This window comes from Nycticebus coucang, chromosome 14 (assembly GCF_027406575.1).
Source record: "Nycticebus coucang isolate mNycCou1 chromosome 14, mNycCou1.pri, whole genome shotgun sequence".
Classification (NCBI taxonomy): Eukaryota; Metazoa; Chordata; class Mammalia; order Primates; family Lorisidae; genus Nycticebus; species Nycticebus coucang.
The window spans coordinates 61080157-61103277 of record NC_069793.1 but is presented as its reverse complement, the minus strand read 5'-3'; the positions used below and the strand labels follow the sequence as shown (position 1 = coordinate 61103277).

The 23121-nt window shown below is 38.9% G+C and overlaps 1 protein-coding gene across 3 annotated transcripts; it reads left to right on the top strand.

Moving 5' to 3' along the window:
- The first annotated feature begins 165 nt into the window (after positions 1–165).
- TRIM34 (tripartite motif containing 34) lies at positions 166–15476 on the top strand. Of its 3 annotated transcripts, none has more exons than XM_053561822.1 (8): positions 166–290; positions 3398–3893; positions 4530–4625; positions 5222–5452; positions 10869–10891; positions 12064–12164; positions 12474–12500; positions 12807–15476. In XM_053561822.1, the coding sequence occupies exons 2-8, from the start codon at positions 3462–3464 to the stop codon at positions 13370–13372; spliced, it is 1476 nt and encodes a 491-aa protein (XP_053417797.1). In that variant the 5' UTR covers positions 166–290; positions 3398–3461; the 3' UTR covers positions 13373–15476. The 3 variants fall into 3 exon arrangements, with proteins under 3 accessions (XP_053417797.1, XP_053417796.1, XP_053417798.1); XM_053561821.1 differs by lacking the exon at positions 166–290 and adding an exon at positions 319–510; XM_053561823.1 differs by lacking the exons at positions 166–290; positions 12474–12500 and adding an exon at positions 319–510.
- Positions 15477–23121: the final 7645 nt, after the last annotated feature.

Below are 23121 nucleotides of genomic sequence, written 5' to 3'. Positions count from 1 at the left end.
CACTGCCCGAGGTCCCCCGCAGTGCCAATCCTACCATCTCACCTCAAGAACCATTAGGTGAAAGCACCACCTTCTCTCCAGAAGTCTTAGGAAGGCGGCCCTTTTGCCCTTTTAGCCTAGAAGCTCCTCCTCCTCTCACGGGGCCCAAGACTTTCACTTTCATTTCTCAGCCACTCCTCCTCAGAAGAGAGGAACTACTTTCCACTCAGGGGCCCTTTGAAGAGTGACCCTGCCCCTAGCATCGAATCACCACTTCTCAAAAGCTGAGTTTCCTCAGCTGGGGCCTGCAGGTACGTGAGGAGGCTTGTGGCTGGGGGTTGAGGGAAGGAGCATGGTGGACTCCTGGAGGAAAGTTCCAAGTGAAGTCTGCCGTGTTTATTTCCGGCTCTGAGGCTGCTCTGCTGGGAGGGGAGGAGAAGCCAGCCCGCAGACTTCCCGCTCCGGGGTGCAGACGGGGGCGGGGTGGCCATGACAGGAGTGTTGTGGAGGCAGAGCCTGTTAGGTCTCCAGGTAAGAGTCCATCCCCATCCCCTTCCTATTCCATGGTTTTGATTTCCTACCCTGGTAGGGGAATAGGAATCCTCTCCTTTTGTCTCTCTCACAGATGAACAGAAGATCTCTTCTTTTCTGTCCCCTTCTATCACTGCAGAAGGTGGCGAGAGGACGTCCCTGCTTTCCAAGTGTGTGCAAACCCGAGCTTCTAGTGTGGGGCATCAGGTAGCTGGCAGTCTCTGCCTTGGGGCATGGCCAGGGAAATTCTAGAGCTGGTTCTTTCAAGCCCATCCTGGCAACCACTGAGGAGCTGTCTATGGCTATCCTGACATAGCTCCAGCCCTTAGCCCACCTGAGGACAACAGGCTGGATGATCTGACTGCTACCAGCCTCTGTGTCCTTTTTGAATCCTGTGTCCTTCTGGAGGTCCTTCTGCTCATCCCTGAATGCACCTGCTTACTCTTACTTCGGTAGCCCACATGGCACCAGTGAACCCACCTGCGTTAGCACTTGAATCTCCATCATTCCTCCTCTGAATCACACCTTTCCACTGACTGCCACATCAGCTTCTTACTGTCCTTTTTTCTTCACTGGGAACTTATTATCAGGAGTTTGTTATTGCTTAGAAGAAGCCCAAGGATACATTGTGTTGGGTTGGCAGTCTCCTCTCAGTTCTTGGTGTGCTTTTGTTGAAGAATGACAAGACACAGCAAAGCAAGCAAGAGGCTAAGTTTATCAAGCAAAAGCAAAATACGTTTGCCACATACTGCAAATGGGCCCATGTTATTACAGGATGCTCTGGCTATTAACTGAAATTTCATTTTATGTCACCTGGGTTGGATGCTCCCAGGCAGATGTGATTCAGGGGTCACCTTGATGGACAGGGGTTGGTGACATAATCTGAGTTTTCTATGTGTGCAGATCTCCAAGAGTCTCTCTGAAAACCAATGGGAATGGTGGGGAGGGATCAGGTTACTTTTGATCATCTTCTAGACCTACTGGGCCTGTGCTGCTTGTCCTTCTGGCCACAAAACTCCCTAGCACCTTTTAGGGTTAGTCCACTGAATTCTGTTTGGTAGTGCACTCCTCCCCTCTCTTGCTGGGTGGTTGTCTTAAGTGGGGTGCTTGACCTCCCCACCTCCCCTGCAGGAGAGCCAGAGACCCCTCACAATCTACTTAATACATTGGTCTTGATAAGAAGTTTGACACTGAGTGTTCCCATCTTATACTTGTGAGCCTTGTACACTTTGGTTGATGTGCCACACGTGTCCTAAAACTTGCTGGCCTGTCCTCTGCATTTTCTCTTCAGAGTTCACTGGTCCTGCCTTCCTCAGTGTCTCAACCTGCTGCCTGGATAGGGTCCATGTCTGCCCACATGCTGATTGTCACCCCAGGGTCTAATAGCACAAGGCCTAAATAGGATCAGATTTATTTATTTATTTATGTAGACTTTAATTCATAGGAACTGAAGCAGGCTTCTGGTGTGGAAAAGTTCAACAAGCATCAAGTTGATATTCAATAAATACAAAATACACATAAGAGCCACATTCTAATTAGGATACTACCACAAAGAAACAATAAATAATTGATAAAGTACATAAGGAGGCAAATACTAAGGAGTAACACTTTTAAAAAGTTGAATTAGGATAAAGATTCTGGAGAGTCCTGATAAAGGCTTTACAACTATAAACAGTTTTCAGGAAGACCGGCTATTTTAAAAGCATCTCAATCTATGTTTTATGTGCACCAACTACTGTTCCCCACAAACACACACCTGTAGGCTTCGGTCAGTGTCTTTGACGTATTTCTAGGCCAAGATACAATCTTACTGTCTATAAACACAAAATGCCCCCCACTCCAATACATACACACCCCAAACTTCCTAGCTTGCCTGGATTCCTCTATTTTTATACTTTCAGTGCATTGGATACCAGTCTGCTTCCATTGAGCTTCACCTCTTTGCCTTTGTTTAAATATGTGAAGTAGAATGCAGAACTCGGAAAGAGGACCCAAGAGAGTTATGTTCACTCTAATTCTGCCTCTTGAGTTGGATGATCTTTGCAAGTCACTTAATTCTATTTATCCATAAAGAAAGGGAGTATTCTTATTTCTCAAGGATTTTTGGAGCATGAACAAATAGGACAAAGTAAATTTAAAATTGTTATACAATTGTTGTTGATAAAATTATCTCTATGTTGTGGTCATTGCTGTTTCTGTGGGTATCTCTGGGAAACGTGTGAGGACATGGAAAGACTCAGTGTGGGTAGATGTGTTACAAGGTAAACACTTCTTCACTGGAAACCATATCTGTGGTCCCAAAGCTCAGGTATTAGAGAATTCTGAATCATGGAAAGGAAAAGTGAAATACTGATAGAAAAGGTACATCTGCAGAAAGATGTGGAGGTTCTTTATATAGTCCTCAAACCTTGTGTTTCTATGTATTCTAGACACTCAGGATACAACAGTGAAAAAACAAAAATGCATAATGTATTCATGGATAATATTAGGAGAGGAAAGTAGATATTTTTAAACACAGATGGCATGTTTTATATAGTGATAATAAGAGAAAGATGGCAAATGTACACTGAGTAATGATTTTGTTTGTACTGTAGATAAGTTAGAGCAGGCCTTTCTGATGAGGGCACATGTGAGGAGGGAGTTGAAGGAAGTAAAAGAGAAGGTCATGCAAATATCAATAGGAGGACCATTCCAGGCTGAGAAGGGGGAAATGCAAAAGCCTTAAAGCAATAGTGGTTTACCCAGGCTACTGAACTCCATTTCTGGTTTTTCACTCTTTTCCTTTTTTATCATCCAGTATTGTAATTTTGACCCAGCTGTGATGTGCACAAGTTAGAATCCCTTTTATTTGTACTATTTTCATACTATCCATTTTCTATCTGTCCAGTCATCTAGGAGTCTTTAATCAAGAAGAACCTCAGAAATTAGGACAGGAAGAAGCCAGGGGAGCAATGCAATCAATGGCTTCAAAAATCCTGCTGAATATGGAAAAGGAGGTGACCTGTCCCATCTGCCTGAAACTATTGACAGAACCCTTGAGCCTCGGGTGTGGCCACAGCTTATGCCAAGCCTGCATCACTGTGAATGATGAGGAGGCAGCTATTGGCCCAGGAGGGGCAAGCACCTGTCCTGTGTGTGGTATCAGATACTCACTTGAGAATCTAAGGGCTAATCAGCATCTGGCCAACATAGTGGAGAGACTCAGAGAAGTCAAGTTGAGCCCAGGCTATGGGAAGAAAGGAGATCTCTGTGATCACCATGGAGAGAGACTCCTGCTCTTCTGTAAGGAGGATGGGAAGGTCATTTGCTGGCTTTGTGAGCGTTCTCAGGAGCACCGTGGTCACCACACATTCCTCGTGGAGGAGCTAGGCAAGGAATGTCAGGTAGGGTCCTGGATGGAAAGAGGACAGCAAAAGGCATGTGCTGAGAAATCTCACCTTTCTGTACTTCTTTACTCCTCTCAGCACCCTTGCCATTCATCCTGTGATCTCATCCTCATACATCTTTTACCTTATGCTAAGCTTCCAGTGCCTGGAATACATTTCTGATCATTCCTTTCATTTACATAAGAATGAGCCTAAGGTACTAGCAGTCTGTCAGCCAAGAGTAAGAGGTTTCTTGGGGTTTTCACCCTTGTTCATTGTATGACTGGTGAATTCTTTCCCAGAGTTAGCTGTTATTATTCCACTCAGAGGGATGGTTGCTGGGGACACTGTACTTGAGTGAAGGAAGAGCAATGATAAAAGGAAAGGACTTTCCTTTCTGCAGGATGGGTATGTACTTTAAGGAAAAAGAGAATGAGGTTACTCTGAGTGAGGGGAAGGTGCCTCTATCACCCAGGAATAAAGAATACATTCATCTGCTCAGATTTTTTCCCATATCATAGATTTTAATAACCAGCTTCATGGTTTCTGTAAAATGATATTTTCTGGGATCAACTTAATTTCTTACCTGTCTGTCCCCTATGCAGGTGCTGAGAATGCTTATAACATAACTCTGTTATGATTCTTTTCTCTCAGGAGAGGATCCAGGATGTCATCAAGAGGCTAAAGAGGGAACAGCAGGAAGCTGAGAAGTTGGAAGCTGATATCCATAAAGAAAGAACTTCCTGGAAGGCAGGAGAGAACTCTTTTGAGGATTTCTGACCTAATCCAAGGAGGCCTCCTCTTTGTTTTCTGATATTGAATGAGAGTCTTGAAAGCATTTCATTAGTTTTCATTTTTGGCCTATCATTGTTGGGGCCAGAGGCTGGAAAGTGGGCATGTTAAAAGTGCACACAGATATTTGGAATAGAGTACAAGGGTGGACTCAGTGGTGGGGAAGGCTGGAGAATACTGTGTTTCATTTCTCTTTTCCAAGGAGGCTCTGATACTTCTGGGAGAAGACGCAAAGCATCAGGGGTTTTGTCAGGGTTCAAATTGAGAGCATGGTAATACAGAAAGTCATGAGTGACCAGGACAGTTGTCTATAGACTAAGACTCATTTTGTCTCAGAGTTGGCCTAGACAAGACACGCTGAGGTCATTGTTTTCGTAGGTGCTGAAGGGAAAATAATAGGAAAAACTCAACTACCTCTCCCCCCCTACTCTCCTGCTACTACTACCCTCCTGGTTTGAAATCCATAGAAAATGTTTATTTTCCTAGCTCCTAATTTCTTTTACAGGCCTTATCCTGGCAGACTCCTTACCTCTCTCCCTTGTTCATCCTTGCAGTATCAGGTACAGACTGAGAGACAAAGGATTCAAGCAGAATTTAATCTGCTTAGGAGCACACTCAACCGTGAGGAGCAGAGAGAGCTACAAAGGCTGAAAGAAGAGGAGAGAACGACACTGGACAACCTGTCAGAGGCTGAGGATGAGCTAGTTCAGCAGAGCCAACTGGTGAAAGAGCTCATCTCAGAACTGGAGTGTCGAGGTCAGTGGTCAACAATGGAGCTGCTGCAGGTAAGAGAGATCATCCAGTCAGAGATTCTGGACTGGAAACACTGTCTGTTGCCTCTTCTCTATCCTTGGGCTCTTATTCGAGTGGTGAAACTAAGAGGTTGCTTTGGCCTTGCAGTACTGATTCTTTGTCATCCATTCCACATGTCATGGGGATGATTGAATATAAACATTCTAGGAGGATGTCCCATTTTTATTAATTTAGAAGTAAGGGAACACATTTGACCTTGGAGACAAGATCCATGTATCCAGTGGTAGTCTCTGGGCCCCTGTTATCTGTGATCTAGTATTGGACTTTCGTCAGTCTTCTTTGTACTTAGGTTATTCACAGGAAAAACATGGAAACACAGCATTTTCGAATTTAAGATGTGTTCTTGTTATATTCAAAATACTTTAATTTGCTATTGCCAATCTGGCTTATTAACTTTTTTAAAGGTGGACTGAGAGAATGTACAACCATTTGGCAGGAGAGTAGGGCAGATATAGACAGTGACACACATACTTTAGGGGAGATACGTGTGTGTGCTCTAAGGAGGAAAGAAAGCTGGTGTAAATCTATAGAGTTGATGGGACAATTTGAACTGTTAAAATTTTAACAAATTTTTTCTTTAAAGCATTTCTTGCTTGACATTTTGTCTATCTGCTTCCCTTTTTGCTGGATTACCAAACATTTATGTTTTATATTTTAGTACCAAGGAGAGGGGTAATTGATTTTCATTTGTTGGATTACTTTTTTTGTCTGTGGTGCTTATGTCTTAGCTTTTTTTTTTATTCTTTTTGCCTTTTCTCTCTTTTTCTTAAATTTCTGGTTAGTCTGGAGCAGAGGTTCTTAAACCTTTTTTTATAATTCTAATATATTAGAATTACTTAGAGTACTAATAAAGACCTTGGGTACTCCTCAGGCTCATTGTAGCAAGACAGGGCCTGAGCCTGAGTATTTTCACCAGGTTCTCCAAGTGATTTTAACACAAAACAAATTTGACCAAAATTTTAATAGGTCTTTTCAGCAACTTAGCCTGGAATAACTGGATATCTGCACACAAAAGAATGAAGTTGAACCTCTACTTCATACTACATATAATAATTAACTTAAAGTAGATCAAAACCCGGAATCTGAGAGTCAAAATTACAAATCTCTTGAAGAAAACATAGATATAAATGTTTATATCTTTGGATTAAAAAATAGCTTTTGATAAATGTGACAACCAAAGCTGAAAAATCAAAGAACAAATAGAAAAAATAAAATAAATACAAAAATAAAAATCTTTTGTGCTACCATGAAGAAAGTGAAAGAACAGTCCACAGAGTGGTAGAAAACATTTTCAAGTCATATATTTGATAAGGTTTAGTATACTGTTTATCTCTTATAACTCAAAAAATTAAATTTAAAATGGGCAAAAGACTTGAATACATATTTCTACTAGAAGGATGTACAAATAGTCAATGAGCACATGAATAGATGCTTAATATCAGGGAAATATAAGATCAAAATCATAATGAAATAATGCTTCACACATATTAGAATGGATGTAATAAAAAAGATGGAAAATACTAAGTATTGTGGGAGATGTGAAGAAATTGAAACCTTCATGAATTGCTGGTGGAGGTGTAAAATAATCAAGCTTCTTTAGAAACCTGCTTGGCAGTTGGTCAAAACCTTAGAGTTCCCCTATCACCCAGCAATACCATTCCTGCATCTATACTATATGCCTAGAAGCATCGAAAACACATATCCACACATAAAATTATATACAGAAGTTCATAGCAGCATTGTTCATAATAGCTCAAACAATGAAAGCAACATGAATCTTCTTAACTGATAAATGGATAAGCACAAAGTGTTCTATCTAAACAATGGAATACTACTTATCTATAAAAAAGTGATAATAACACATGCTACAATGTGGATGAACCTTGAAAATATTATGTTAATTGAAAGAGGCAGACAGAGTTATGTATTTTTTTTTTGGTATGATTCCATTTATATGAAAGTTTTTAAATGACTTTTAAATAGCAAATCTATAGAAATAGAAATTAGGTTAGTCGTTGCCAGTGCTCTGGAGAAGAGTAAATAGGAAATGATTGCTAATGAGCACACAGTTTATTTTTGGAGTAATGAAAAAATATTCTGGAAATGAATAGCATTGATGGTTTTACATTGTTGCAAATACACTAAAACCTACTGGATTGTCCACTGCAAAAGGTGAAATTTATCTCGGTAAAAATAAAACTGACAAGATTCTAGGCCTCCTTCTTATAGCTCCTCTATAACTTCTTTGCAGCTTTTTCAACCACCATCTTCATGAAAGAATTACTGTGTTTATGTCACTTGTGCAGGTGTCTGTTCTATTTAAGCCAGTTTTAGTTGCTATTTGGTCACTTTCAGTAAAAAGAAAATTTTAGTAGATGAAAATTAATAAATTTTATGAAGTTAATATTCCATATCTACATGTTACCCCCAAAGAATGGTAAATGAACAAATCCAACATACTAATTATTTTACCTGATAGGAAGTTTGATTGTTCCTCCCCAAATGTTAAGACACTTTTTGTTGCATTGGTGCTGTTTTCTCTCTACAATCTTAGCTCCTAAGAGTTCCTTTTATCTGGATTCTTTATGCAGTAATTGGGATGGATCCAGTTATCATTCGTCCATTGTTTGTTTGCTTCAGGAGCTGTTGTTCCTTGTGTAAGGGCTACCTTCAACACTGGGAAGATTAAGACAGAAATGTTAACTGGAAATTGATTCAAAAATTAGTTGAGATTTTAGGCTGCCTCCTTACAAAGGTGTTGATTCTGTTTTTAGTGTTTTTTGTAATATTTTTATGATATATGTATTTGGCCATTTTCATTTTTGAAATTTTGTGGATGGACGGATGATGGTAGGCAGCTAAATGATATACTGAACATGCTCAATATCCGTTCCTTATTTTTTTGTTAACAATACCTTGAATTACTTTTGGGGGGAAACACTAGCGTGTCTACTTCCACCCTTCTACTTGTTTGATATGAACAAATCAGCATATTGGCTTAGCACCCATAGTTCAGTGGTTAGGGCGCCAGCCACATACGAGGCCAGTGGGTTCGAACCCCACCCGGGCCTGCTAAACAACAATGACAACTACAACAAAAAAATAGCCTGGCGATATAGCGGGCGCCTGTAGTCCCAGCTACGTGGGAGGCTGAGGCAAGAGATTCGCTTAAGCAGAAGAGTTTGAGGTTGCTGGGAGCTGTGACCGCCATGGCACTCTAGGGTGACAAACTGAAACTCTGTCTCAAAAAAAATAAAAAAATAGGGCGGTGCCTGTGGCTCAGTGAGCAGGGCGCCAGCCCCATATACCTAGGGTGGCGGGTTCAAACTCGGCCCCGGCCAAACTGCAACAAAAAAATAGCCGGGCATTGTGGCAGGCGCCTGAGGTCCCAGTTACTCGGGAGGCTGAGGCAAGAGAATCGCCTAAGCCCAGGAGTTGAAGGTTGCTGTGAGCTGTGTGACGCCACGGCACTCTACCGAGGGCAATAAACTGAAACTCTGTCTCTACAAAAAAATAAATAAATAAATAAAAGAATGAAAAAAAAATCAGCATATTCAGGGATGAATGAGTTAATCACATGTAAATCAGCCTATCCAACCCCTACATTCCTACTAACCACACAGTGGTTATTTTAAATTGGGCATCTGACCTAATCCTGATGCTTGCATGTGCCAAAATTGTATTATTGCAGTAAAAGTAGAAGTTATTACAGTAAAAATTTCTAGTAGGTATTAATATCACTGAAGATAATTGAACCCAAAAAATTCAAGTTGCTATCAATTAAAAGCTGAGAATAAGGTCAAAATACAAGAAAGAAAAGAGTAATAGTTACATTTATTTTTTTCTTTCCAATATACATGCCTTCTTTTTTTGTTTTTTGTAACTGCCCTGACTAGAACCTCTAGTACCTTGTGAAACAGAAGTAATGAGAGGAGACCTCCTGTCTTTTTCCTGATTTAAGGGGAAAAATCATTCAGTTTTTACCATGAAGTGTAATGTTAGTTGTGGATAGATGCCCTTTAGCAGAGGAGGAAAGCTTCCTTCTATTCCTAGTCTGTTACTATTTCTCTTTTGTTTTTTATTATGAAAATGTGTTGAATTTTGTCAAGTAATTTTTTTCACGTCTATTGTTATCATGTGGTTTTTCTTCTTTATTCTATTGTATTGTATATTACATTGATTTCCTTCCATTTCTGGGATAAATTCTACTTCACATTTATGTGTAATCTTTTTATATTTTTCTGGTTTTGATTTCCTAATTTTTGTTTTTGTTTTTTTTTTTTTTAGAGACAGAGTCTCACTTTGTCAACCCCGTGGTGGTGTCACAGCTTACAACAACTTCCAGATCTTAGGCTTAGGCAATTCCCTTGCTTCAGCCTCCTGAGTAGCTGGGACTACAGGCATCTGCCACAGTGTCCGGCTATTTTTTTGTTGCAGTTTGGCCAGGGCCGGGTTTGAACCCGCCACCCTCAGTGTATGGGGCAGGCACCCTACTCACTGAGCCACAGGTGCTGCCCCCTAACATTTTGTTGAAGCGTTTTGTATCTCTGGTTATGAGGGATATCGGTATAGCATTTTTTTTTCTTGTCAGAGTCAGATGAGCCTGATGTAATAAATTAAGAGGTATCCCCCATCTTCATGTATTTTTTAAATAATTTGTGAAGTATTGATATTATTTCTTTTTAAACATTTAGCAGAATTCACTAGTGAGGCCTCTTGGGTTTGGCTTTTTCCTTGCATTAAGTCTTCAATTTTCAGGTCAGTCTCTTTACATGTTTTAGTCTATTCATGTTTTCTATGATTTTTTAAATCAGTATTAAGAACACAGTTTCTATATTTTTAGGTATTTGTCTACTTCATTTAGTTTATCTAACTGGTAGGTATATAATTTTTCATAATCTTTATAATTCTTTTTTTTTTTTTTTGTAGAGACAGAGTCTCACTTTATGGCCCTCGGTAGAGTGCCGTGGCCTCACACAGCTCACAGCAACCTCTAACTCTCAGGCTTGCGCGATTCTCTTGCCTCAGCCTCCCGAGTAGCTGGGACTACAGGCGCCCGCCACAACGCCCGGCTATTTTTTTGTTGCAGTTTGGCCGGGGCCGGATTTGAACCTGCCACCCTCGGCATATGGGGCCGGCGCCCTACTCACTGAGCCACAGGCGCCGCACAATCTTTATAATTCTTTTAATTTCTGTAAGGTTTGTGGTAACATCCCATCTTTCATTCTTGACTTTTTTCTTAGTGTGTCTAATTAAAGGTTTGTCCATTTTGCTGATGTTTTCATATAACTCACTTTTGATTTCTATAATTCCTTTATTAATTTTCTGGTCTTTCATTAATCTTCTCTAATCTTTATGTACCTTGATTCATGTTTTCTTTCTTCCTAGGACAGGAGTGGAATCATGAAATGGTATGTATGGGAAGCCAACAGTGATGCTTTTGTGTTATGACAAAATAGTTTGTAGCCATTATAATTATTTGGTGGTCAATCAGAATAAAAAAACTCCCAGAGTAAGGACATTTGGGTATAGTATTATCTTAAATAGTTTGTCACAGAAGAGGATTGGAGTGTTTCATATCTGTTGGGAATGGATCAGTTTCTATGTTAGTAAATATGGTGGATGAATTTCAGAGTTAGGGCCAGAGAGGACATTAAGGGTGAAAAGTTTTATTCTCACACCCCTGTGGCTTCACTTCTTTAATTCACCTCTCTGGATCCAGCTCAGTATCTTTATTTCATAGCTGCTTGTCATCTGACATGAAGGAGGCCTTATCAAATTCCAAAATACAACATGGAGACAGCTCCTTTATATTTACTTTATTTAATTTAGAATAAAATAAGCAAGGTCATTCTACAAGGTTTTCTTTAGATTCCCAGAAGCCACTCCAAGCCTCAGGGACAGTGGTTTTGGTACTCTATTGCCAATATTTTGTCTCTTCCTTTTCATGCATTTTCAAAGCTCATGAGGAAAAAATGTATCTAAAGTTTCCAACCCATCTGGCAGCATTAAATTCCTTACAAAAATATATATTTTAGTTTAGTGGTCATAACTTTTGTTTTTGCTTCTCCCCCTGGACTTCAGGCTTTGGACCAGGGCACAGGCTCATAAGCTTTTTATACAGAGACCCAGGTCATAGCCAGGATCTGCAGCTCCACTCGCCTTTTGCCCAGAAACCAATATCTCTGGCCCCTCCCTGGAAGACTCACTGAGATGGAGAGTTGACCACATATCACATGGCATTTTAGAAGTAGCAAAGGCTTTTCCTATGTATTGTTTAATCTAATTTTATATTATTTCCATGAGATATCAAAGGAGTATTTAATTGTTCCATTTTCACAAGAGAAAACTGTGCTTTCCAGAGGTAAAGACATTCTCAAGGTCACACAGAAAGTAAATGGGAAGGAAACACAAACACATTTATAGATCCAGGGTCAGCGGTGTCTTCCTTCCCCCCTCCTCAGGCTCTTCAGGGAATAGGGTTCAACTACCTCAGTGACGTGGAGGGAGAAAAATCCAGTGATGTTGCAGGGATGGACACAAGATGAAAGATGTGGAGGTCCTAATATTTTGTCATTCTTAGGAGTGAGATCTGGGTGCTGAAAAAACCAAAAGTTGTTTCCAAGACACTAAAGACTGTGTTCCATGCTCCGGATCTGAGTAGAATGCTGCAAGTGTTTAGAGGTGAGGAGAGACAGGGGAGGAGTGTGGATATGGTATTCCTCTGGTATCAGGGAGTAATTTGCATAACTGATACAGCTTAAACCTGAGAATAGAAGGGAGGGAGGAAGTCAGAACAGAAATAATATTCTGCAGTGAAGAGGATGCACTTATATCTAAGGGAGAATAGCTTAGTATCTGTTTCATCCTCTCACTCATCAGCTGATAGCTTTGCAGGACTGCTCTCCCTTGCCCCTGCTCTAGAGGAGACATAGTCACCAGTGCTTACTCCTTTATTTCTAACCAACATTATTGAATCTTTTATTATTTCAGAGCTAAGAAATGTCCGATGCTACTGGGGTAAGAAGAGGTTACAAGGTCTTTAAATCACTTTGTTCTTATGACTTTTAAAAAGTTTGTGTTTTCAATGAGATGTTATGCTTTAGCCTCCTATCTTCTCTGAGCCTCTCAACACATAAGCACAATACATTTCTCCAATGTTTTACTCCTTCTCCCAATTCAATACAAGTTTTTCCCATTTTCCAAGTTCCCTCCTCACAATGTCACCAGAAAAACCTACTCTATGTCTGTCATCTGATATTTTATGTATACTCTGTGTGTGTGTATATATATGTACAAATGTGTACATACTTCTTTTTTCTGCAGTGGACATCACAATGAATCCAGTCAACCTGAATTTGAATCTTGTCCTTTCAGAAGATCAGAGACAAGTTACGTCTGTGCCAATTTGGCCTATTAAGTATTGTAATTATGGTGTCTTGGGATCTCAATATTTCTACTCAGGGAAACATTACTGGGAAGTAGATGTGTCTAAGAAGACTGCTTGGATCCTAGGAGTATACTGTAGAACACGTTCCCGCAGTATAAAGTTTGGTATTAAAAGAGGTGCAAATGACCAAAATGTTTACTCCAGATACAGCCCTCTATTTGGTTACTGGGTTATAGGGCTACAGGATAAATTTAAGTATAGTGCATTTGAGGACTCTTCCTCCTCTGAACCTGGGATCTTGACTCTCTCCATGGCCGTGTGTCCCGATCGTGTCGGGATTTTCCTAGACTATGAGTTAGGCATTGTCTCATTTTTCAATATCACAAACCATGGGTCACTCATTTACAAGTTCTCTAAATGTTGTTTTTCCCAGCCTGCTCAACCATATTTCAATCCTTGGAACTGCCCAATCCCCATGACTCTGTGTCCACCAAGCTCCTGAGTTTCTCATTCCTTCACCTACCCCTTGTTTTGAGGCTCATCTCCTACATCTGCACCATTCAGATCATCTCTTCCTTGTGGTCTCCCTTCTTTACTTTAGACTCTTTTATTCATCCTTGGGATGGTTTAGTGTATTTGGTTTGAGTTAAGAAAGGTACTTATTACTCATTTATTCATTATATATATATTTTATTGTTTGGGATTCATTCAGGGTACAAAGAATTAGGTTACACTGATTGCATTTGTTAGGTAAAGTACCTCTTGTAATTGTGTCCCACCCCCAAGAGGTGTGCCATATACCGTGAACCCCCCTCCCACCTACCCTCTACCCACTCCCTCATTCCCTTATCCCCTACCTTGTATTGCATCATCTACTGCCTTCATATTAGAATTGAGTACATTGGATTCTTGCTTCTCCATTCTTGTGATGCTTCACTAGAAAGAATATGTTCCACCTCCATCCAGGGTAATATAAAAGATATAAAGTCTTCATCTTTCTTAATGGCTGCATAGTATTCCATGGTATACGTATACCACAGCTTGTTGATCCATTCCTGGATTGGTGGGAATTTAGGTTGTTTTCACATTTTGGTGATTGTAAATTGAGCTAAAATAAACAGTCTGAATCTAACAAAGGATTCATAACTAGAATCTACAGAGAACTCAAATTAGTCAACAAAAAAGAGTAAACAATCCCATCTACCACTGGGCAAGAAATATGAACAGAACCTGCTCTGATGAAGACAGACGAATGGCTAACAAACATTTGAAAAACTACTCATCTTCCCTAATCATCAGAGAAACGCAAATCAAAACTACCCTAAGGGTGGTGCCTATGGCTCAGTAAGTAGGGCGCCAGCCCCATATACTGAGAGTGGTGGGTTCAAACCCAAACCCAGCCAAACTGAAACAAAAAAATAGCCGGGCATTGTGGCAGGGCCTGTGGTCCCAGCTACTCGGGAAGCTGAGGCAAGAGAATCGCCTAAGCCCAAGAGCTGGAGTTTGCAGTGAGCTGTGATGCCACGGAAGTCAACTGAGGGCAATAAAATGAGACTCTGTCTTAAAAAACAAACAAACCAAAAAACTACCCTAAGATATCACCTATTCCCAGTGAGAATAGCTCGTATCACAAAATCTCAAAGCTGCAGATGCTGGCATGGATGTAGAGAGAAGGTAACACTTTTACACTGTGGGACTGTAAAATAATACAACCTTTTTGGAAGGAAGTATGGAGAATCCTCAAATAATTCAAATTAGACCTCCCATTTGATCCTACAATCCCATTACTAGGCATCTATCAGAAGAAAAAAAAATCCTTTTACCATACATTTGCACTAGACTCTATATTTTCAAAGAAAGACATCTAATCCCTCCTACAGACACAGCAGCATTGGTATTACATCCTTGATCTCCCATTTCTCCATATTTTCCTTTATCACTAGTCTGAAAAGACTAGGTGAAGTCTCTTAGCCACCTCCATGTTATCTATGATGGTCCACAGGAATTCCCATCAACCAACATCAACTAAGGAGTCTGACTGACTGTCAGTTTGTTATCTGGAATACCCCAGGTTCAGGTTCATCAAAGAGTTGAGAAGAGGAAACCATAAGTAATATATGGAATAAGCAATATATAGACAGTGAAAATTTTATGTACAGAGCGTTTGAGCTCAAACCCTGTCTCTTAATTTACAATCTGTGTCATGACGAATAAATTCTGTTTCTTTTTCCTAAAATACACATTGGGATTTAGAATTGCACCTAACTCTTCAGATCATTGTTTAAAACTAAATGTAGGGTACCTATTTAACTGTCTCCTACATAATAATAAATATTTGGTCTCATCATTACTGAAAAGTATAATCAGTGTTAATATCTTATGCAAGTTCTGTGTCTTTTGCAGAAATAATTTGATTCTTTTGAATTCTCATTTTTCAAATTCCCAGAATTTACAGTCAAGACTGCCAGTTCTAATTTTGTTTTATAGAATATCTTTTACTGAGAGTGGGATTGTTTTTGTCTTATTTGTATTGTATATATTTAAGGTGTATAACATTTTGATATACATAAACAAAATAAAATGATTACTATGGTCAAGAAAGTTAACTATCACCTTATACAGTTTCCTGTGTGTGTGTGTGTGTGTGTGTGTGTGTGGTGAGTGCATCTGAAATCTACTCTTTCATCAAATTTTTGGTATACAAAATGATACTATTAAGTCCTTATGCTGTATATTAGATTTGTAGATATTCATCTAATATAACTTGCATTTTGTGCAATTTCACCTGGATCTACCCATTCACACCCCAAAACACAATTGTGGTAATCAAATTTCTACTCTCTATTTTACATGTTCATTTTTTTTTTATTTTCCATATCAATGTATAAGTGAGATCATGCAGTATTTTATTTTCTCTGTCTTATGTCATGTAATATAGGCAGTTTTTTGGGGTTTTTTTGGCCAGGGCCGGGTTTGAACCCTGCACCTCTGATATATGGTGCTGGCACCCTACTCACTGAGCCACAGGTACCGCCCTTATGTCATGTAATGTAATGTCATCTAGATTCATCCATGTTCTTATATATGCAAGGTTTTCTATTTTAAGGCTGAATAATATAGCTTCTTTTTCCATTCATCTGTCAACAGACACTTCAGTTATTTCCATATCTTCAAGTTCACAGATTACCTATTTTAATGAGTCTACTGTTGTATTCTTACTTCATTCATTGTATTCTTCATCTCTTGAATTTCTGTTTGGTTCTATTTTATGATTTATATCCATTTGTTGAATTTCTAATTTTATTCATATATTCTTCTGATTTTATTCATATGTTCTTCTGATATTTGTAGCTCACTGAGATGCATTAAACAATAATTTTTGAATTCTTCATCAGGGAACTTGTAGGCCTCCATTTCTTTAGGGTCAGTAGTGAAAGATTATTATGTACCTTTAATGATGTCATGTTTCCTTGATTTTTTTATTTCTTAAAAGCTTATGTTGTATCTGTGTATTTAAAGAAAAAGTCAATTCTTTCAGACTTTCTAAACTAGATTTAGTGGGGAAATACTTTCACCTATTGATGAGTACAAGGTACAAGCTGGGTAGGGTTCACAGCTTCAGTAGTGGGAGACAGTATAGACACATGATCACTGGGCAGCTCTGTCAGATGAAATCATAATTGGAAAAGATAGTGAGGGTTCTAAATATCCAGAGCTACCATATCCTTAGCACTGGAGAGGATTTCTGGGGTGTTGGTGGTGAAGGCTGCTTGGGTCCTCCTCATTTCCTTTTCTCCTAGAGGAGGAAGTCATGGTAAAGGGCACATTCCTCTTGGCACTGGGGCTTGTGTTCAAGTGTGTGTGCCAGGGTGGCAGTCCCTGGGTCCAGAATGTAGGCATGAATGAGGCAGCAATGTTGGTGGTAGCAGAGTCCGTGACATGTGCATACATGTAATGGCTGTTCTAGTGTCTGAGGAATGGGAATTGTGCCAGAGTTTGGAACATGTGCTGTGGTCCCAAGAATGGCTCGTTGGTGGCCTAAATCTTAGGGGACAGAACAACAGTGATATCTTCTCAGTGAGGTATGGTGCTGTGAACTCCGGGAGTTCTGTATCAGGGATAAGTGTCAGTAAAGAGCTGTTGGAAAAGACTGTGAGCTCTGTAGCAAAAGCTACAGCTGTCCACGTGAGAGAGTGGTGAGGAATACTGGTATTCTCAGTGGATAAAGCTTTAAAGTCCTCTTACTTTCCTTTCCCCCCGCACAAGGAATTCATGGGTTCCTCTTGACACTGAATTGTCCTGGAATTGGGTGACATAGGTAAAATACTTCCTACACTTACTTATACTGCCATCCACAGGTTTTTATCTCCATTTGGGTGCTTCAGCTCTTCATTGTGTTCCAGAGTTCTGCCAGAACTGTTTTAATTGATGGGTAGTTGTTAAATTATTTTTATGGGGGAACGGACAAAGTTTGAGAGTTCCTAGTCCATCATCTTGCTGATGTTGCTCTTCAATTTATTGCTCCATTGTTTCTTTAATTCTTTTTTTTGTTTGTTTTGTTTTGAGACAGAGTCTCACTATGTCAGAGCCCTAGGTAGGGTGCTTTGACATCACAGCTTACAGCAACCTCAAACTCTTGGGCTTAAGCGATTCTCTTGCTTCAGCCTCCCGAGTAGCTGGGACTACAGACACCCACCACATTGCCTGGCTATTTTTTGGTTGTAGTTGTCATTGTTGTCTGGCAGGCCTGGGCTGGATTCGAACGCACTAGCTCCATTGTATATGGCTGGCACCTTAGCCACTGCTACAGGTGCTGAGCCTGTTTCTTTAATTCTTAAATCTTCTGTTTGAACCCTAATAAATTTAACATTAATTTGCTACTTTATATGGCTGTTATTTAATACTGATCCACATCACTACATTTGACTTCCATCTGAATTTCATAAAGCCATTTACTGTTTCTTGACAAATTGCGTTTCATAGATGAATTGTGTACTGTGACCTGGTATAATAAGTGTTTTATAGCTTTCATATTTGATAGAATGAAGAGAATGATCATTTTGTCTTAACGTAAAATATATCATTCTGACAACCTTAGTCATATTCTTTATTCTTCTCTGAATTGAATGGTTCAATGTATTTTTTCGGATTTGAGGAAGGGAAAATGGAACTAGGAATGCAATTTTTGAAAACATTTTATCTCATCTCTTTTAATAAATATCGTTATAAATTTATGAGATACCTGTGCCTATTTGTTACATGGATATATTGCATTGTGGTAATGTCTGGACTTTTTGTGAAATACTCATCTAGTTAATGTACATAATGCCTATTGGTAGTTTCTTATTCCATACTGTGTTCCCATTCTCCTGTTTCTTGCCCTTCTAAATCTCCAATGTTTATTATCACACTCCCTGCGTCAATGTGTAATCGTCATTTAGCTTCCACTTTTAAATGAGAACAGCAATATTTAACTATTTGCTTCTGAGTTACTTCTTTTAGCATAATAACCTTCATTTCTATACACATTGCTGAAAAATAAACTACTTCATTCTTTTTATGGCTGAGCAGTATTTGATGCATATAAATACATTGCTGATTTTTTTTATCCAGTCATCTATTAACAAAAATTTAAGCTGATTCCATACCTTTGCTATTGTGAAGAGTGCTGTGGTAAACATATGAGTGCAGGTATCTTTTTGACATAATGATTCCTATTCTTTTGGGTACATAACCAATAATGGGAGTGCTGGATTGAATGGTAGATCTGTTTTGAGTTCTTGAGAAATCTTCCTACTGTTTTCCCTAATAGTTGTACTAATTTGCCTTCTCGCCAACAAAATACATACGTTCCTTTTTTCTCCACATTCTCACCAATGTCTACTGTTCTTTGACTTTTTTTCTTTTTTCTTTTACTTTTCTTTTTTTTTTTTTTTTGCAGTTTCTGGCCAGGGCTGAGTTTGAACCCGCCACCTCCAGCATACGGGGCCGGCGCCTTACTCCTTTGAGCCACAGGAGCCGCCTTATTCTTTGACTTTTTATTAATGGCCATTTGGACTGGAGTAAGATGGTATTTCAGTTGATGAATTTCATTGATTTGCATGTCTGTGATAATTAGTGATGTTGAGCATTTATTCGAGTATTTGTTAGTAGTTTATATGTTTTCTTTTGAAAATTATCTGTTATGTCATTGGTCAAAATTTTAATGGGAGTGTTTTTTTTCTCTATAGAAGTGTTTAAATTCCTTTTAGATTCTGAATATTAGTCATTTGTTGGATGCATAGCTTGCAGATATTTTCTCCCATTCTGTAGGTTGTCTATGTACCCTGTTAATTATTTGTTTTACTATGCAGAAGCTTTTGAGTTTAATTAAGTCCCTTTTGTCTATCTTTTTGTTGTCTGTGCTTTTAAGGTCTTAATCAAAAATTAGTTGTCTCTACAAATGTCCAGAAGAGTTTTACTTAAGTTTTTTTTTTTTTAAGGATTTTTGTCGTTTTAGGCCTTACATTTAAAAACTAGTGCATCTTGCATTGATTTTTGTATATAGTACGTAAGAGGGATTTAGTTTTATTCTTGTGCATATGGCTATCCGATTTTTTCAGAACCAATTTCGAAATATAGTATTTTTTCTTCAGTGTATCTTCTTGTCTATTTTGTTAAAGATCAATTTATTCTAGGAATATGGCATTATTTCCAGTTTCTCTATTCTATTCCATTGATCTATATGTCTTTTTATAATGGCAGCATGCTGTTTTGGTTATGATCTGATGTCTGATAGTATAATTTGAAGTCTCGTGATGCCTGTAGCTTTGTTCTTTTGCCTTTGGATCATTTGGCTATTTGAGTTTTATTGTACATTTGAATTTTAGATTTTTTTTTCTCATTCTGTGAAAGATGCCTTTGGTATTCTGAAAGGAATTGAATCTGTAGATTGCTTTGGTATGGTATGGTATGGCCATTGTAACAATTTTGATTCTCCCAAATTGAGCATGAAATGTTTTCCTATTTGTTTGTGCTGTCGATGTTTTTGGTCATAATTTTTTTCTAATTTTTCTCCTAGAGATTTTTTACTTCATTCATTAAATGCATGCCTAGGTATTTAACTTTCTTGGAAATATTTTAACTGGGATTGAGTTCTTGATTTGGTTCTTAGTTTGGTCATTAATAGTGTATAGAAATGCTGCTTATTTTTCCATGTTGATTTTGTATCCCAAAACTTTACTGAATTTATTTATCATTTACAATTTTGTAAATGTAAGAGTCTTTTGGAAGAATCTTTAGAGTTTCTTAGTTATAATAACATTTATCTGCAAATAGATAACTTGAATTCTTTTTTTCTAAGTTAGAGGCTCTTTATTTTTGCTCTTGCCTAGTTGCTATGGCTAGGACTTTCAATACTGTGTTGAATAGGAGTGGTGAAAGTGGGCATCCTTGTGTTGTTCCATTTCTTAGGAAGAATGATTATAACTTTTCCCCTTACAGTACAACAGGGGTCCTCAAACTTTTTAAATAGGGGGCCAGTTCACTGTCCCTCAGACTGTTGGAGGGCTGGACTATAGTTTAAAAAAAAAACAAAAAACTATGAACAAATTCCTACACACACTGCACATATCTTATTTTGAAGTAAAAAACAAAATCAGAACAAATACAATATTTAAAATGAAGAACAACCTGTGTATGGTGCCCCATGATCGTATTAATGTACACAGCTATGATTTAATATTAATAATAAAAAAAAACTTACCAGTATTTCAATGGGAACTATGGGCCTGCTTTTGGCTAATGTGATGGTCAATGTGCCATTCCATATTTGTCACTGCTAGTCGTAACAAGTGATGCAAGTATGAATCCGTTAGTTTAGATCTGGTTGGAGATTTCAGATGTTTCATTCTGGAAAAAGTCTGTTCACAGACATAAGTGCTGTCTGTGGTTGCCATTTTGATTGCATGGTTCCTGAGATTAGAATATGTGTCAGAGAGGAGAGATGCATAGAAATTAGGAAGGCTGCTTGACTTGAATGCATTTCAGAGAGTCATAATTCTGCAGTTCAGCCAATTTTATTTGGTAAATCATATTCACATTTCCAACGTCAATAGAAAATGGGTTACGGAAAAGCTGTATGTCCTGTTCATGGAGATGAAGCTCTTTAAATCTAAATTGGAATTCCTTTTGCAACTTTTCCAGTGAATCCACACATGTTTTATTTGGGAATGAACCAATGGATTTTCTGCTAACAGATTTTGAGTTGTGGGGAGATGGCAGAAATTTTCCTCCTTCACTTGTTTGATGAGGAGGCCTAATTTTACTTCAAATGCTTTCACATGTGATTGCATAGCACAGATGAGCTTCCCCTTTCCTTGAAGTTGCACATTGAAACTGTTGAGTAGCTCTGTTACATCTATCAGAAAGGCAAGGTGCCATTTCCATTCTGCATCATTGAACTCTGGTACTTGTTTTTTGAAAGCAGAAAAGCTGTAATCTGTGGAAGTAGGTCATAGAAATGTTTCAAAATTCTCCCTTGACTCAGCCAATGAACTTCTGTGTGGTACAGAACATCTTCACAGGCAACATTTAGGTCAGACAGGAATTTCTGAAATTGTCTGTGGTTTAGTGCATCACCTCTAATGAAGTTAACACAAGATACCATAGTTTTCATAACAGAGTCCCACTTCAGTGATTTACTACACAGTGCTTGTTGGATGAGGTAGTGTATGGCTATTGGATGAGAATGGTTATGTTTGTCCCTCTCTTGGTTAATGTGAGCAATTACTCCTTTCTTACCCCCCAGATGGTTCTAGGAGCACCATCAGTTGTCACACTGGCTAGTTTTGCCCAGTCCAGCTCTAAACTATTCACAGTTTGGCAAACCTTTTCATAAATGTCCTCTCCTGTAGCTGTTCCTTTGATGCTTTGCAGTGCAGCAAGCTCTTCTGTGACTTTGAAATAGTCATTCGTACCACGAATAAAAATTAGAAGTTGTGCAGAATCACAAACATCATTATTTTCATCAAGTGCCAAGGAAAAATAGGAAAGGTTTTTTGCGGAGTTATGCAAATGCTGATGCAAATTGTCTCCCATTTCTTCAATCCTTCATGTAATTAAGGTCCTGAAAGACTCACTGTACTAAATAAATCGGCCTTCTCTGGGCACATCTCTTTGGCAACAGAAAGAAGGCATTCTTTAACAAATTCTCCCTCCACACATGGTCTGCCAGTGCACGCTATTATCTTGGCAACTTGAAAACTTACTTGCAGTGATGAAGTATTTAGCTGTTTCTGTCTCACAAAAGTATTTTGCTGAGTTGTCAATGTATATTTCAGTTTTAATATTTTATCTTTTCTCACTTCTCCAAACTATCATATTTATCTTTATGTTGAGTTTGATAATGTCAACACAAATTGTATTCTTTGAACACGGACGCTATATTCTGGCATATCAAACACACAGCTCTTTCCTTGTACTGCTGAAAAAGTAATCATAAGTCCACTATTCTTTGAATATCCTAACTCCGAGTCAATTTTTCTCTTTCTTGATATCATTATTTCCTAGGGATTCCAAATTGCTATTAGTAAAATACCAATATATATATACAGCGCTCCAAAAACAATATACCAGCAATAACTTCGCCCACACAGAGACATATAGACTTCACTGCCCATCAATGCAGTCTGATCAGTGCCCATCAATGCACCCTTGCCAGTCCACATTTCAGCCTCGCCAGTGCCCATATGGTGGAACTCCGCTTTTACCTCAGTGTCACACTGGTGTAGTGCGGGTACAGGCACGATTACAGAGCCGGTTCCTCCACCACCTTTCCAGTTCACACTACACTGTGCGAACCGAACTGCGATCTGTGAACTTGCACAGGAATCTGATTGCATGGGTGAGTAGGAAAAAAGAAGGCACATATGCCTTTTTTCTTCCGAATCTAATGTGAGCATATGGCTGAACTCGCACTGCTTAGAGATCCCAACAGTTTGAACTGGGGCTTACATAGCACACAACATACAACCTCATACACAACTCAATAGCAATCAGAATATAAATGCACTTACTGGCAATTAAATTGGGTTTCCTCCTCCTTGGCTGTCTGCAGAGCCGGATTAAGTTCCCATGGGGCCCTAGGCAGATTACCAGTTTGGGGCCCCCATGTGATAACACTGAGCACTGACCGTTTGCATTAACACTGACCACTGACCATTTAGGATAACACTGACTGCTGACAATTTGCATTAATACTGAGTGCTGCTC